Below are 15,347 nucleotides of genomic sequence, written 5' to 3'. Positions count from 1 at the left end.
ATTATCTTACAGTTTTGCACCTCAGTTTCAAGATCATCCCATTACAAAAATGCTTTTTTTTTCCAGTTCAAGCAACTGATGCTGCGGCTCGATCCGGACGATCCCGACCTCCTGGATGAGGATGATCGTGCACCGCCAAAGAACTCTGAACCGAATTCGACCGTTACCACTCCGGTGAAGCAAGGCGGCGCCAACAATGCCGGTGGCGCCGACGGAGATAGCAGTGCTACCCCAGTCAGCAACAATGTCGGCGGCGGTGGTGCTCACGCCAACAATGTAAATAGTGCTACTACGGCTAGTAGTCATACGATGCCGGCCAGCACACACACACGGACACCGAAGTCCTCCTCACGGTCGTCGGCAACGACGAATGCTGCGTCCAGTCGAAAATCCCAACCATCGCGAAGTTCTCGCAAAAAGCGACGGAAACTGTCCAGCACGGAGGAGGAGGAAAGCGAAGCTAGTGATATGGATTATGACTAGGCGAAGAGCGACAGCTTCCACCAGACTTTACTCACTGCTAAAACGGAAATACCCGCAAGAGGAAATCGAGATACATTTAATATATTCAATAGTCGTTTAAGCAACAATATCAGAACAAGAGAATGTTTTTGATCCATCACCATACAAAACAAAACAAACAAAAAAAGCGTCTGTGAATGCACATTTTAGAAAAAAAGGAAGATGTTTCGGATGCGCGCCGATTGTAGTGGCCGGATTCAAGCAGAATGTTGGTCTATATGTTTCTGTATGCAATTTTCAACCCGTAGTATTTTCCCCTCGAACCAATTGTTGTGTGAACACTGTTTCATCTTACCATCACACGTCAATGGACGAAAAAAAAACAAACAAACAAACTATTAAGCTATTTACCAATTACCCCTATAGCTACTTTGTCCAAAGGAGAGACCCCTCTGGTATTTGGATTATTCCGTATCGGATTGATTGCATGCAAATCGAAGCCACCCACGTCTAGCTGTGACCCAACACGGTAGGTACACGTTTAGGACGGAACGGCTTTTTCGGAACCAGTATATTTAGGCCGAGAGACAGAGAAAGGCAAAGAAACTGTGAGTTTAGGAATTTTGTGGCATGAGAGATATTAATACGTATGTGTATAGTAGGAAGTGTTTAGGTTCTCGAAAACAAAACGAGACCAAAGCGGACGGTTTCGTTTCTGTTCTGTGTGCGTGTGAAAACTAGTGGGACTTAAATTGGAACAGAAAAGGACCGCTGGATCCCTCAGAAGAAGAAAAAAACTGCGTGTGTAGGAAGATGTTTTATTGCGATATATTTAATTCTAGAACTGTGAGATAGGCAGAGAGAAACGACGGACGTAGAAAACAATAGAATACTTTATCGAGAAATGAAAAAAAGAAAAGAAAAGAAAAAATCACCAGATTCACTGATAAGAGAACATTGAATTTAAAAATATTTAATTTATTCATCAATGCACTATCAACGAGAATGTCGTGAGTGAAGAGTGAATGCGCGCGAAAACTCATGAAGAAACTGGTGAAAATGTATGAATACAAACACAAATAATACGTTTCAGGAGAAACATTTCTTTGTAAGAAAAAAAAAACCGCTTGAAAGTACAGATCATCCTAAACCGACCCCCTCGTGTGAATGTATGAAAGTGTTCGAACCGTGAATGTTGTATTTATCGAATCAGCAATTGTAAATAGTCTTGTAAATATAGAGAAAATATGTTTTTTCCCCTTTCCGAATGTGAGAAAAGATGAGACAAATTTAGTAGTAACCTAAAATCGTTTCAGAGAAAGAAAACCAACCACAAAAAATAAAGCGTTTCGGATGATGAAAAACAAAAACAAACTAATGCAAGAGAAAACAAGGCAGAGACTTTATTTAAAGTGTTTTTAGATAAATTATTTATATGAAAAGAAGTGAAAATGGGAGAGCAAAAAAAATCGGAAACTGAAATCCAGATGAATTTGTAATTTAATTTAGATGTTAAGAAAACAAAGCAAAACAACACAAAAGGAGATAAAAACAAGAAACTGTTTAATCGAAGGATCTTTTTTTTTGTTTTCTTTTTTTATAATTTAAATCAAAGTCAAAAATAATGAAAATACAAAGTAAAACTTGTAGATAATTTAGATGACTGATTTTTGCATTGTTAACAACAAACAATCGAAATCCCTCTGTGTTCCCTTCACCTAACTCAAGCGATTACAACTAGCGTTCGATTGAGGAAGCAACTGTTTTTTGTTTACTTTCTATAAATTTCAATAACGCCTTAGAATGTAGTGTGGGAGATGATGTTGCGATAAGGATCCCAGTAAAATTTAGTCTCCGCTGAAAGGGAACCGAAAGCCACTAACGAACAGACAAGAAACAACGGCGAATCATAGAAATCCCCCGCGATCTCGATCTTCCTGTTAGCGCTTCGTCTTCCGAAAGACTGAGTTTTACCTTGTTTCGCGCTTGTCCGTGTCACTTTACAACAAACCGGTGTCAAGTCGAACACTTCGACAGCTGATTTCGTGGTTGAAAATGAGATCTTGCGGCGAGAAGTACTGACGAACTGTCGCCATCAACCCTATTATTTATTCTTATAGCGAATTTGTTTTTGATTCAGTTCCAACCAAGATTGGGTATGCTTGATGTCTGACAAAAGTCAGTATGAACGTTTGTTTTTACAACCTGGCTCGGGTTGAGGTTCGCACTGACAATAAGCTCGGGTTCGCACGGGTTGGAACTGGTTCCAACCTGGATAATAAACAAATTCGCTATAAGACGTCGTAGGGGTAAGAGGGGCATAGTGAGCATCCCGTGCACCAGCTTGGACTTCCGGCCGTTCGGAACAAATTTATTGGTGGTAGGATCAATAGGGTTAACTACCCCATTTCCGGCCTATTAAGCACAACCCGCACTTAGTCTTTCTTAATCTAGCGCAGTTTAGCACCAAACGGAATGTCATTATTACTGATGGCTTCCAAATTTATTTTCCTTTCCGTACGAGAAACCAATCGCTGAGATATTGTCAAAAGTCTAACCCTGCTTCTTGACGCCAAACTCGGCCTACGGATTCTAAACTCAGCCTAACGCATTGAAACGCCTATGAAACGCAATTGAATTCACTTCGGCCTATCGGATGAAGATAAAAATTGATTCGGTCGGAGCGTTTCTTTTGTTTTTGGGAATAATGGGTGCAAACCATTAAATCACGCGTTCTCATTGACTTCGTTCCGTAGCTTATTAACTAAAGTATCGTACCAAACACATAATTGACTTGTTAACTCTGAAATCATGGATTTATTTGAAGTTTTCTGCTCGATAGGCCCAAAATGGGCGATTAGGCCGAAGTAGTTCTCTACCCTATCATAATGATATTGAACCTACTACCAGTTGATTTGTTTCATGCAGCTAGAGATCCAGGGCCAAACTGCGGGATGCTCACTATGCCCCACCTGTTCACTATGCCCTCCTCCCCCTACATAGTCAGTGCCGCTACGGCAGTGCTATCTATGGATCGGATGTCCATCCAGCTATTTATTTATTTATTTATTAGGGTTTTTGATCTAATTTCCGTCCTACTAAGCACAACGCGCACTTTACGTCTCTTTTCTGAACAAGTTTTAACTAAAAATGGAATATTTCTGTCAAAGATGTGTGTGTGTGTGTGTGTGTGTGTCATCCTCTATCCCTCACCCAGTCGGGGGCGTTGGACAAGTAGAACTGCGAATAATTTGATCAAATCTAATGCTCCGTAATGGTGCCCTTTATGTTGTGAAGACTAGTACTTCAAAAAGGGTAACTTTTGAGGCAAGACAGGGTGTCCTCAACAAGTTAAGGGAACAGGATGCACTAAATGTCCACAACAGGTACAGCAAAACATCACATAGACGCCCTTATTCACACTAACTACTCAGGGGGTAGAAGGTCAAGAAGAGCCACCGCCGCCAACTAAAGCTTGAACCGGGTACCTGGGACCAGTCTTGTAAGCGGTCACGGTAGTCGACACATTTTCTGTGATAATTGACTGCCTTTGCCTCCGGCACTTGCAAAACAAGCAATCATAGTACAGTACCAAACTAAAATGTCATATGACAGGCTCTGTCATACGACACTGTCGCCGAAGACCGTCACCAATGTATGCATTTTAGTTTTTCTCATAATAAGAGCTGCTGATGTTGTGCTTGTGTGAATTCTGAAAATAGCAAGCAATGATGTCCTAGTAATAATATTTCTGATCAAAAATGGTTTGATTTACACCAAATTGAGGAATTACAACGAAATCACACATGTCAAATGATAGCTATTTTGATAATTTTCTTTTAGTTCGAATGTTATTATACCGCTCGTGTTGTGTGAGAGAGACGACGGTAGAGCATGAGTGTTCGAATACAAACAGACTGTCGCGCACGACAACGAAGCGAGTGTAGTAAAAAACGTCAACTGTTTCAACCCCTGCCTGGGACTCCCACGATATACCCGCGGCAATGGTCAGCAGACGATGCCCTGTACGTATTTAGTATGTAATATGTTTTATTTGGATACACAAAATGGTTGAAGCCATGCGTCTTCTAAACTATAATTTGCATCACCACAAATACACTTGTCAACAATCTTCAACTGGAACGTACTCACCAAATCACTTCACCCGGGAGCGCATTCCCTATGCTTCCCAAGGGGAGAAGGTGGCTGTCAAATACGAACAATCTTCGCCTACCTCGCATAACTAAAGCCCTACAGTAAAAGTATGGACGTCTGTCAAAAGTTGTTCCAATCGAACCGTCAAAATGCACTGCTTTGCTCGATTGGAACAGCTTTTTTCAGTTTTGTGGTGACAGTCGTCCATACTTTTACTGTAGGGCTTTACGCATAACTGGTTCCAAACGTAAACAAGCCATAAGAAACCTACAGGGTTTGTTTACGTTTGGAACCAGTTTCATACAAGATGATCAGTAGGCTGATTTGACAGCACATCCCCCCCAGATGCTTCCACGCATATATTTTTTCCCTCCACTCCAACCACACAACAACCAAATCGACAGTGAGCATTCATAAGGGCGTATACGCGATGATCGATTCTCTTGACCGATTTTCTCTTTGCATTGCTACAGCTAAGCGAAACAATTTTCTAGAATTTGTTCAATGCAGAGTTGTAACAGGTTGTATTGGCTATCAAAAGCAACAGCAAACGCACCGAGAAACGTTAATTCTAGCGAGTTATTAACAAAAGAGAAAATCGACGAAGAGAATCGATCATCGCGTTTACGCCCTTATGCATGCTCACTGTCGAAATATCACTTTTCTTTTTCAAGTCACTCCGTGCACAAAAGCAATGCACATCGCAAAACCCTGACAATAGATCCTGGAATATTTCTGTCAAAGATGACTTCTAAATTTATTCACCTTTCCATACGTACCGTTAGATTTGATAAAGAGTCACACATTGTTGAGATATTGTTTAAAATCTAATACTGCTTTTTGATTCTAAATTCGTTCTACGAGTTTCAATTCCGTCCAAACACCATTAGATTTTCTTCGTCCTACGGATAAACGTAGAAAAAGGGGATTCGCTAGGAGCGCTTCTTTTGTTTTGAGAACAATGAGCGTAAATATTCATACAATGCGCTCTAACAGGATTTATGTTGTAGCTAATGAACTAACGCATCGGAACAAACCTATTTTTGATTTGTGCACGGTGAAGTCATTGATATTATTGATCTTTTCTGATCGATAGAACGGAAATGGGCGATTACGACGATACGCAAATAGGCGTAAAAACCCCGTATCTTTTCGAAATACAAGGAACAATATCAAAAAGAACACGAAAACAGAACAATTCTAAAAATAAACACCTAATAATAATAATAATATGGTCGACAGCATAAAAATTATTCTCGTCCTTGACTTGGAGTAAGTTGTCCTTGGATCATTCAAGTCGAAGCCATCACCGCAGATTTGTTTGGGAACAAACAAAATGAAACAGGTAGCAAAATTCATTTGATGTAGGGGAAAGTGGGGCAGTGGAAAATTCGAATGATGAAACCAAACGGATAGTTTCAAGTCCTATTTACATCATGAATACAAATTCAATATTAAAAGTAACATTCAAAGTGTTTTTATGTTACTTCATACGCGAAGTTAACGATTTTCAAAGTTGGTTGGAAATGCTAACATGAAGCTTTAGTGTGATGATTTATTAGCTAGAGAATGATCTTTAGAAGAGGGTAGGTGGATAGTTCCGTTAGAGTACGGCAGTATGAAAATTGAATAGAAGTTGAAAATGAGCGAAGGGCCATTAATGCGACAGTTTTTCAAGATAGACGCACATTTTTGCCTAACCCGTACGATGTACGCGGGGACTTGAAGTATGTCTCCAAGTCCACAGGCATACTTCAAGTCCCCGCGTACATCGTACGGGTTAGGCAAAAATGTGCGTCTATCTTGAAAAACTGTCGCATTAATGGTCCTTCGCTCATTTTCAACTTCTATTCAATTTTCATACTGCCGTACTCTAACGGAACTATCCACCTACCCTCTTCTAAAGATCATTCTCTAGCTAATAAATCATCACACTAAAGCTTCATGTTAGCATTTTCAACGCTCTATAAAAATTGCTGCTTCTGAATAAAGCTAAAGTTGGTTATTGGTTTATTTAAAACATTAAGTTTGATCCTTACATTTATTTTCCTCCAACAACCGATGACTTCGAAAAGGACATCATGTCTCCAATAGACGTCTTTTTGTTGTAAGCACTCCTATAGTTCGGCTTGCTCAGCTTGTGAGGACTGCTCAATCCGATTTTACACTCTTCAATTTATTTTGGGTATTGAAAATTAGGATTCATATATTGATATTAATCAAACTTACGCTCACAAAGATTAAAAATCCCAATCTCCTAGTAACAAAAATCGCATATTTTCATCTGCCGCCATTTTGAACTAACAAATACGCAGACAGTTTTCACATCATGAGGTCACTTAAAATTTACGTGAACTTCACTTTACATTTATCTGTATAACACTTGAACTCCATCAGTCAATCTAGTGGAATTCATTACCATGCCATTGATATTTATGTGCAGCATGTAATTCTTATTGGATTTATATTTTTGAAAGGTTACCTGATTTTTCAGGTGAAATTTACGTTTCTCGTTAGTTCAGTGTAGCAATTAGGTCAGCGTACTGCAAGGTGTCTACCCGTATACAACTTTTTTAAGTCTGCAAACATCTTTACTCCAATCACCGTAATGAATAGCGATTTACGGTGAGTCTCAGGCACGTTATATGTAATTGAATACGTACTGCAACCTCTTTTCGTAGTCCCTGAATGAAGTATCTGCGATGTATGGCTCCACTGAACCTATGAAGGTGGTCATCTTCTCATTGTCAATAACATTTCTACTGGCGAACGGTGCTTTTTGTTGACGATGGTGATGATGGATGATGCTTACGGTTGGCGGATGGCTATGGCGGCGGTGATGATGAAAAACGTGGTGTCAGCAGAAGCGGGAACAAAATCAATCTCTGGCCAATATACAATGGCTTTCAAGATCGGAAAAATAGAATAATACTTTATAAACTTCCGTATTACACCTGATGTCAGTGACATCAGTGCCAGTGTCAGGGCCTCCCTTAGCTCAGTCAGTAAAGGCGCAGCTACAAAGCAAGACCATGCTGGAGGTGGCTGGGTTCGATTCCCGGTCCGGCCAAGAAATTTTTCGGGTTGACAAATTTCTCGACTTCCTTGGGCATAGAGTAGTATGATTGTACTTGCGACACACTTATACTAATGCAAATATGGTACAGGCATCGAAAGCTCTCAATTAATAACTGTGGAAGTGCATAAGTTGAGAGCACGCAATAAGCTAAAATGCGATAAGTATTAAGCTTGAAATGCGAAGAAGAAGAAGAAGTCAGTGCCATTACATAAACGTATACTACGACGTGGCTACGATATGAATGAAAAGAATATGTGATACCATCACTTCGGGCCACTGTCTTGGCTCCCATGCAGGACAACAGCATGAGATTAAGCTCTCTCACCTTCGGAAAGGTGCCTAAGAATGGCAAATTTAAACATTCTGAATCTTTTAAAAGCATTTAAAATTTCTTTGAACTTCAAATAATAATAATAAAATTTGCAACAAAAATGGAATGATTTTGATTTGGGAAGATGGTTACATTCTATTCTCCCACAGGTGTCGAACAAACCATGGTTCAAAGGGTTGGCCGCGACTTTACACGCGTTATGTCAAGGCTTATGTCCAATAACTATTCGTTAGACTCGCACTTCTATCGAATTGGGCTCTCAGGCAGCAATTTATGTGCGTGTGGCAGTGGTTATCACGATATCGAGCATGTTGTTTGGTCATGTACCCTACACCGTGTTGCCAGATCTGAGTTATCCACATCCCTCAGGGCCCGAGGAAAACAACCCGCGATACCCGTTATAGAGATGCCTTGGCGAGCCGTGATCTCGACTGTTTGAATTTAATTTATGTGTTTTTAAAACGGATAAATCTGAGGATTTAGTAGTTAGTGTCATCTTCTGTTCTCCCAAGTTGTTAGCTGTCCATCGTTGTGCCCCATGTTTTTTTTCATCAGAATGTTGCTTAGTTCTAGATCAAGAGCACATTGCTCTCCAAACCTTGCGTTCTCAATCCCTATCCTGCCATACATTTGTTACAATTTGTTACCCCTAACCTCGAGATAGCCGCGTGTAATCGGCCCCCGCTTTATTAACGTTAGTTTTAAGTAATTTTGTGATCTAAACAATGAATATCGGCTCCGCAAAGCTACAGCAAATGAGCCTGGAAAAATAAATGCATTATAAAAAAATTATCTAAATTATGTAGAGAAATTTACGTCAATCTAAGCAGCGTTCATGTTTCTATTAGCAATTTCTCAGCGCCACGCACTCATATAATATGTCGTGTTTGTTTACATTTATCTGCTGCTTGCTATTCTATCTATTCCAATCGACAGAATTGTCCAAACGGGTCGAAAACGATTTTACAACGCTCCATACTTTTCACGTGAGAGTGAATTTTGTCGGCAGCCTCTTTTACTTCGACAACCTTTCCATTTGAACTGCGTGTTAACCAGCTGTCTATTATCGGCAACTCGCAATCAGCCATATTTTGTATAGTGCGTATATTTCAGTTAAAGAAAAATCCGACATAACAGGAATGCTCAGTCGTAAAAATGTAATCATATTGAAGCTGAAAGACTAAGGAATAATTTGAATGCACTCAGCGATGTGTTTTGATGGGAAAATACAGTGAAATTTGAACGTTAAAATTTTGGTTGCCGCAAACAGTCAATAGGTGCTACCCTAATATCTTAAAACCTAATAAATTTGAAAATTTCTGATGAATAAGGACGGCTTAGTGGAATACCTGTATAAAGAGAGAAAGAGAGCGAAGGATTAGTAATTTCCATTTCATTCCACTTCCTTAACCTTATTTGCTTATCCTTGACAGATACGCGTATTTCGTCTACAATGTGCAGACTTCTTCAGTGTCGACTAATCATGCCGGTATTCCATGTCTTACCACATTAAGTTGTTTTTATGAGAGCGGGAAAAATATGCTGGGTACCCGAGAAAACTGGGAATTTAATTTATTAAATTCAGTGGCCTCCCTGTATGATTTATTCAAAAAAATATCGAATAGACCATTTTGAAAAATTAGGCGAGAGTCAAACTGGCCGAGTTTCAGCACAAACCAGTCTAGTCCATCTCCTAGCAAAGAATTATGCGAAGTTTCATGGAATTCTGAACAGTAAAATCTGAAATACGTTTATTTTTCGCTATTTGGCGTGAATTCACGATAATTCGATGGTTTATGTGTTGGTATCGACTAATAAAACTACAGAAACAAAAGTTTTCCTTGGATACTCCGGAGTCCAATTTTTCCCAGATTTTTTTCTGTTCCACACCTCGATGTCTATATATATATGTTTCGATATGCCATCGAGATACTCCCTTCAATATCGTCCCATAGATTCACTGTAAGAATTAAATCTAAATTAAAGAACAATTTTATATCGTAAAACAAAAGTTCAACCGATCATTTTATTCCGCATTTCAATGTTGACTATCATCGTTCAAAAATCCTAGCACAAGTTTAGCAAATTCAGCAGATTTCTCACTATGCACCCAATGTCCAGCTCCTTCCACGAATATAATTTCCGAATTGGGGAAAAGCTGTTTAATCACAGGAATATCCTTTTTCCTATAAAAAAATAAATGTACTAAGATTAAAAATTAACATTCAAATTACCAACAATCGCGTCCACAAGGATGCTACTACGTACTGGATATAATCCGACCGACCCCCGGCAATGAACAGTGTGGGACCCTCGAATCGCATACCGTCGACGATGGGAAACTTGGCCACTCCGGAGTCAAAATCACGCTCCAACGTGTCCAGATTGATTCGCCACCGGAACGACCCGTCCTCGGGCGATTTGGCCAGATTGGTAATCAGGAAATCACGCAACGGTTTTTCGGCAATAATTTTCGCCAACTGGTCATCGGCGGTCTTCCTCGCCTGGTGGATCGTTTGGTCCGGAGAAATCTGTATCTGCTTCATCGAATGTAGGAATAGTGGGATGTTGGTGTTGCTCGTGCCAAGACCGGTGGCTGGCGAGATGTCGACGATGATGGCACGGTCGATCAGGTGGGGCTGAAATTATGGCGAAATAGAATGATTGATTCAGAAAATGTGGTTTTGTAAATTCTAACATATTGCAAAGCCAGCATCATCATGGCCCGTCCGCCCATACTGTGTCCGATGACCGAAGCCTTCTCTATGTTGAGCTTCTCATACAGTGCCACCAGATCGGCAACTATGTGCTTGTAGGAATGCTCTTCCGAGTGCGGACTTTCTCCATGGTTGCGTGCATCTATTGAATAAATCTGTAAATTGCTTTACATTTGTTATACAGTCAATTAATATTAGGGACACATTTACATACCTTTCTCGTGGGTTTAGTTTTTTGGTGGAAGGCCTTGGATAAACTGTTCCAGTTGAACTTGGAACCGAACAAACCGTGTAAGACTAGAACCGGTGCAGCGTATGTATCACTTTGGATTTTATCGTAGGCATTGAAGGATAGTTCCACGGGAATAGCACAGCGCAACTTACTGCTAGTGGAAAATGCTTTCTTCCCTACAGATTGACAAAAGACAAAACTTTTCAAAAGGTTTCGGTTCATTTCAGGCAAATTTCACGTAAATTTACAACCTCAGGTACAATCTGCACTGGAAGAAATGATCAAAACAAATCATTTACATAACGGTTTGAGTGCAAAAATACTGATAATGATAAATACGCTTGATAACGCCACGCATGCAAGGTGCAACATGACATAGCGAGGACGCAAACCGCTTGCGGCATCTATGTTTGAGTTTCATAAATAAAAATACTTAACTGGCATCGGACGGTTGAGGACACGTGTTCAACATATACTTGATGATTGAACCTACTTGGACAGTCTCGTTTTATTTATGTCAGTTTGATCGCTTGTTCTTAAAACCTATCTTCAGGTTAAGGTTCGCACTGACGAAAAGATCGGTTTCGTACTGGGTTAGAACTATGTGCGGTATCCCGTCCCTAATAAAAAAAATACCATACCCGAACTATAAGCCAAACGCTCGAAATATTATACAAATGGTTTGGATGACACACTGAACACGTCGTTAAGCAAAATAACCATACAATTGTTATTAGGGGTACCAAAGAAAAGTTCAGAATTCCGCGAGGAATTCCGATCTTTAAGAAATATTCAAGATTCTATTAGGTGAAATATTCGAGACATCGGAATGCAATTAAAATTGGCATTAAAAATACATTTTGATGCTTCAATCAAATTCCATGTTTTTGCCTATCGAGTTCATTTTCATTTTCATTTTCAAGCACAGAAGGGGGTCATAGGGCCAAGTCACCAGCGAAAAATCGCTGTCCATACTGCACCAGGGTAGAGGTATAGATTTGGCATCACAGAATAATAACCACAGGGGTCAAATGAATCCTGTTTACGATACCGGATAGTAAGGAAAGCTGTTGAACATAGGGGATAGTCAGAGTAACAGCAATAATAGTGAAAGTTAGGAAAATAGGCAGGTAGAGATGGTTGATTTGCAATGGCTATCGACTCTGTTATATGGCCTACCGTATCAGATTCAAATTTAATGTCGTTTAATATTGCGCTTATTACTTTTATCTTTATTCTAAGCAATCTTCTTTCATACTTGTTTGTTTTAAAGTGAACTGGATGAAATGATTGTTTTATCAAAATTATGTTAAAGTTAACTATTCATATTTGCTAATTAATACCTAAATGTAATTTTTAATTTTATGAAGATAAGTTGCTCAGAATAGCAGCCTGTAATTCCGTACCAGAATCCGCCTCCAATTTAATGTCTTTTGTGGATTCGTAGTAGCAAAGTTGTGTTAAAAGCTAAATAGTTACCTAAAAATACTACCTAAATCGTTCACAATCAGAGCCGGGCCACTGATGAAAACCAAAACTACAACCCTGAAAAAACGAATCGATATTTTCGAAGGCGAACACAACCTATTCTTGCTAGTGATTCTGTCCAATTGTTAGGTATCCAAATTATAGTCATTCGTAAATTTATTATTGAATATATGGATGAATTATCTATTATTGAATAACTATTATTTACGATAATTACATGAAAGAAATAACATATAAACTACAAACAAAACGTGACTACTAAAATCTCAAAAAGATATTCTCACAAGTATATTTCACGCAACCAGGAAAACCATTAGACGCTATAATGATACTCTGCACATGTTAGACACAAGAAAAGGCCAAAAAGCAAGCGTCCGACACACAAAACCCGCCAAATCCACTGGCAGTCACAATCAACGATTCTACGAATCGCGAGCGCTCACGAATCATAAAACCGCCGACTGCGACACCCTGAAAGCGAAATTGACAGGCTCTATGCGTCAAACACCCGCCCTCCAATCTCCTCCCGCATCCAACAACACAAACCTCCATTACAACATCTAACGAATTCAAAACTCCGAAAATCACTCATCTATAGAAAGTGAGTGGAAGCAACCCTGCATGCAACTATTCTTCATGATACGCTTTGTCTGTCTATCTTTCTATTAGGCCTGTGGACATGTGTTAGCTTCGAAACTTCTAACCAAACTAGGAAAATTTTGAAATCACAAAAAAAAAAAAAAAATTCAAAGGTAATTACAAGCAAAATACATATGGGTCATTCCGCGCCAAGTGTACACAGCACATGAAATTGACCTCTTCCGATTTGGACCAAATTTGTAGGGAATGTTCATTTAAGTTTAAATTTTCAAAATCTAAAGTTTTATGCTAATCGGAGCACCCCTCGGTCAAGGGGCGCATTTTCCATTTTTCGTGATTCTTTGGAAAGCACTACTTTCTTTTGTTCATATCTCCGGAACAAATAAAGCTACAAATTGCATTAGGTATTGTTTTAATAAGGAAATTAGACAAGAAATCTAAATCTGAAACTTTTATTTCTGTACCGTGTTGTCAAATATTTTTGTTTGAAAACTTTAAATGCAGTTTTCTCATAATACGTGTCGTTTAATTTTCATTTTAAGGACACCATCGTGTTCTTCATCCTTTTTTACATAAGAAACACTTAACGACAAAAAGTGATTTGCGTAGTTCCTGAGATATTGCATTTTGAATGAATGAAAGTCATAAATTATGAGGGTAAAACTTTTTTTTTAATTTTTTTTTCCATTTCCTCTTCATAAGTGGATTCATTCTCATGACTTATTGTGTAAAATAATATTTAAAGAAAAAAAAAATCTATTACATTACCAAAAACAGTGTTGCCAAATTTAAATATTATTTAGCGACTAAAAACTTTAAACGTGATTTTTTTAAGTTGATGCATCTAAATATTTGGTTTGATTGCACCATCGTGTCCCACAGCATTTTTACATAAGATAGACTATCTTAAACACAGTTCAATGCAATGTAACATTTTCAGAAAACAAATTAAAGAAAAGTGTTTTTTATTTTTCTGATGCATTTTCTAAAGCAATGGAATTAATATCCAAACCTATTATTTTAAAAGTTTTCAGAAGGTAAGTGCACAACGGACCTAAATCGTTATTTTTTGGTACAAGAACGCCAAAATAACTTGTTATTAAGATAAGACATTTTTTATTTTTTTTTATATATTAGGCGTCTATGTTTTAAGCATCTCTGGCGCATCTGTCTAGTTTATTAGAAGTTTGCAGATACCGAGTGGAAAATGGTGTGTTCTATTCAGGGGGTAAGCCACTTTGCCACCTTGTGTGAAACACATCAAAAACACTCTTCGACACACTCAAACACATGAGAACCAATTTTTCAATCTTTTCTGGCAGCACTGCCATTCATTTGATGCCCTTTTTGTTTTTGTTGATTTTTTTTCTGAAGGAGGGACCTCCAGAAATCGGTAGGATTCCACAAAAAAACTGATCGGGACACCGAAGTAGCCCTCACCCCCGCAATTAGGAAAGAAGATTCAACATCAAGCTCAACATTGAAAAACAGACAATTTCAACCTCTAACAAGCTAGAATATCTGTAACTGTATATGAATGAAGCGGATAATAATTATCATATCAATTATTGATCGATAGCTGAAGACAGATATTTCTTTCTAATGTGTTTGATACCCTTTCGTCGTGGATTTCATATACACAATCAGAGAGATCCATCCTACTAGCTGCCGCTTACAAATAGGTTCGTTTTTTTTTTGCGAAATTTAGATCCAGAGATTGCTTAGAAAGGGGCGTGCTCGGTTTGGTTATCTGGGCTTGATTGCGACTGGAATTCGGTTGGGATGGATTCGAGAGGACTTTACTGGTTTGAGCCAGGATGTCAAGCATCATGACATAAGAATGCGACGACTGAGGGAGTACTTTTTGAGATCGGAGTGGACCTCCAGACATACATACACAGCACATTCTTTTAGATAGGTGTTGCGGATGACGATCAGGGTTGCGAATTTGAATTCCTGTAAGTTGTTTACATTGACGTGTGCATTATTTCTGAAATTCCGTGCTTTCACTGTGGATGATTAAATTGGTAAATTTTTGGAGAGCAAAAAAAAAAGAATTCTGATTATAGACAAAAGTGGATGTAATGCTAGCCAGTAAGCAATAATTTTCAATAAACGTTTTAACAGCTAGGTCTACATGCAGAAACACCCATAAACACCTTCCGACACCCTGAAACACACAAGAAACACAATTAAGTGGGTAGATCACCTTTTCGTGGTACGTTAAGGGATGTAAGATCTACCACCGATTCCTAGTCCTGACTACTTCAAACTAGGGGAGCA

General features: G+C 38.9%; 2 protein-coding genes across 4 annotated transcripts in view; one reads left to right on the top strand and one right to left on the bottom strand.

Annotated features, from left to right (window-relative positions):
* Positions 1-1,919, top strand: part of Nipped-B (Nipped-B cohesin loading factor) — a 62,231-nt gene extending 60,312 nt beyond the window's left edge. For all 3 annotated transcript variants that reach the window (XM_065227448.1, XM_065227450.1, XM_065227449.1), the window contains exon 17: positions 67-1,919. In XM_065227448.1, coding sequence (XP_065083520.1) covers positions 67-483 — 417 coding nt within the window. In that variant the 3' untranslated portion in view covers positions 484-1,919. The remainder of the gene's footprint in view (positions 1-66) is intronic.
* An 8,051-nt stretch (positions 1,920-9,970) lies between these two features.
* On the bottom strand, positions 9,971-11,304 carry LOC135705836 (sn-1-specific diacylglycerol lipase ABHD11-like). The gene is made up of 5 exons (XM_065227683.1): positions 10,959-11,304; positions 10,726-10,899; positions 10,296-10,666; positions 10,046-10,213; positions 9,971-9,987 (listed from the first exon to the last, which is right to left on the bottom strand). The coding sequence occupies exons 1-4, from the start codon at positions 11,196-11,198 to the stop codon at positions 10,066-10,068; spliced, it is 933 nt and encodes a 310-aa protein (XP_065083755.1). The 5' UTR covers positions 11,199-11,304; the 3' UTR covers positions 9,971-9,987; positions 10,046-10,065.
* Positions 11,305-15,347: the final 4,043 nt, after the last annotated feature.

The sequence above is a fragment of the Ochlerotatus camptorhynchus genome, unplaced genomic scaffold, assembly GCF_037179485.1.
Source record: "Ochlerotatus camptorhynchus isolate MF236.1 unplaced genomic scaffold, CSIRO-AGI_Acam_v1.1 ptg000274l, whole genome shotgun sequence".
NCBI classification, from domain to species: domain Eukaryota; kingdom Metazoa; phylum Arthropoda; class Insecta; order Diptera; family Culicidae; genus Ochlerotatus; species Ochlerotatus camptorhynchus.
This window is presented reverse-complemented; position numbering and strand designations above follow the sequence as displayed.

Bases quoted from the DNA above. Each gene is read 5' to 3' on its own strand.
- LOC135705836 (XM_065227683.1), bottom strand. From the start codon at position 11,198: ATGAACCGAAACCTTTTGAAAAGTTTTGTCTTTTGTCAATCTGTAGGG. The intron at 10,667-10,725 runs GTTAGAATTTAC...CCATAATTTCAG, and splicing joins TGATGCTGGCTTTGCAATAT to CCCCACCTGATCGACCGTGC. The intron at 10,214-10,295 runs GTACGTAGTAGC...ATTTTTTTATAG, and splicing joins GGTCGGTCGGATTATATCCA to GAAAAAGGATATTCCTGTGA.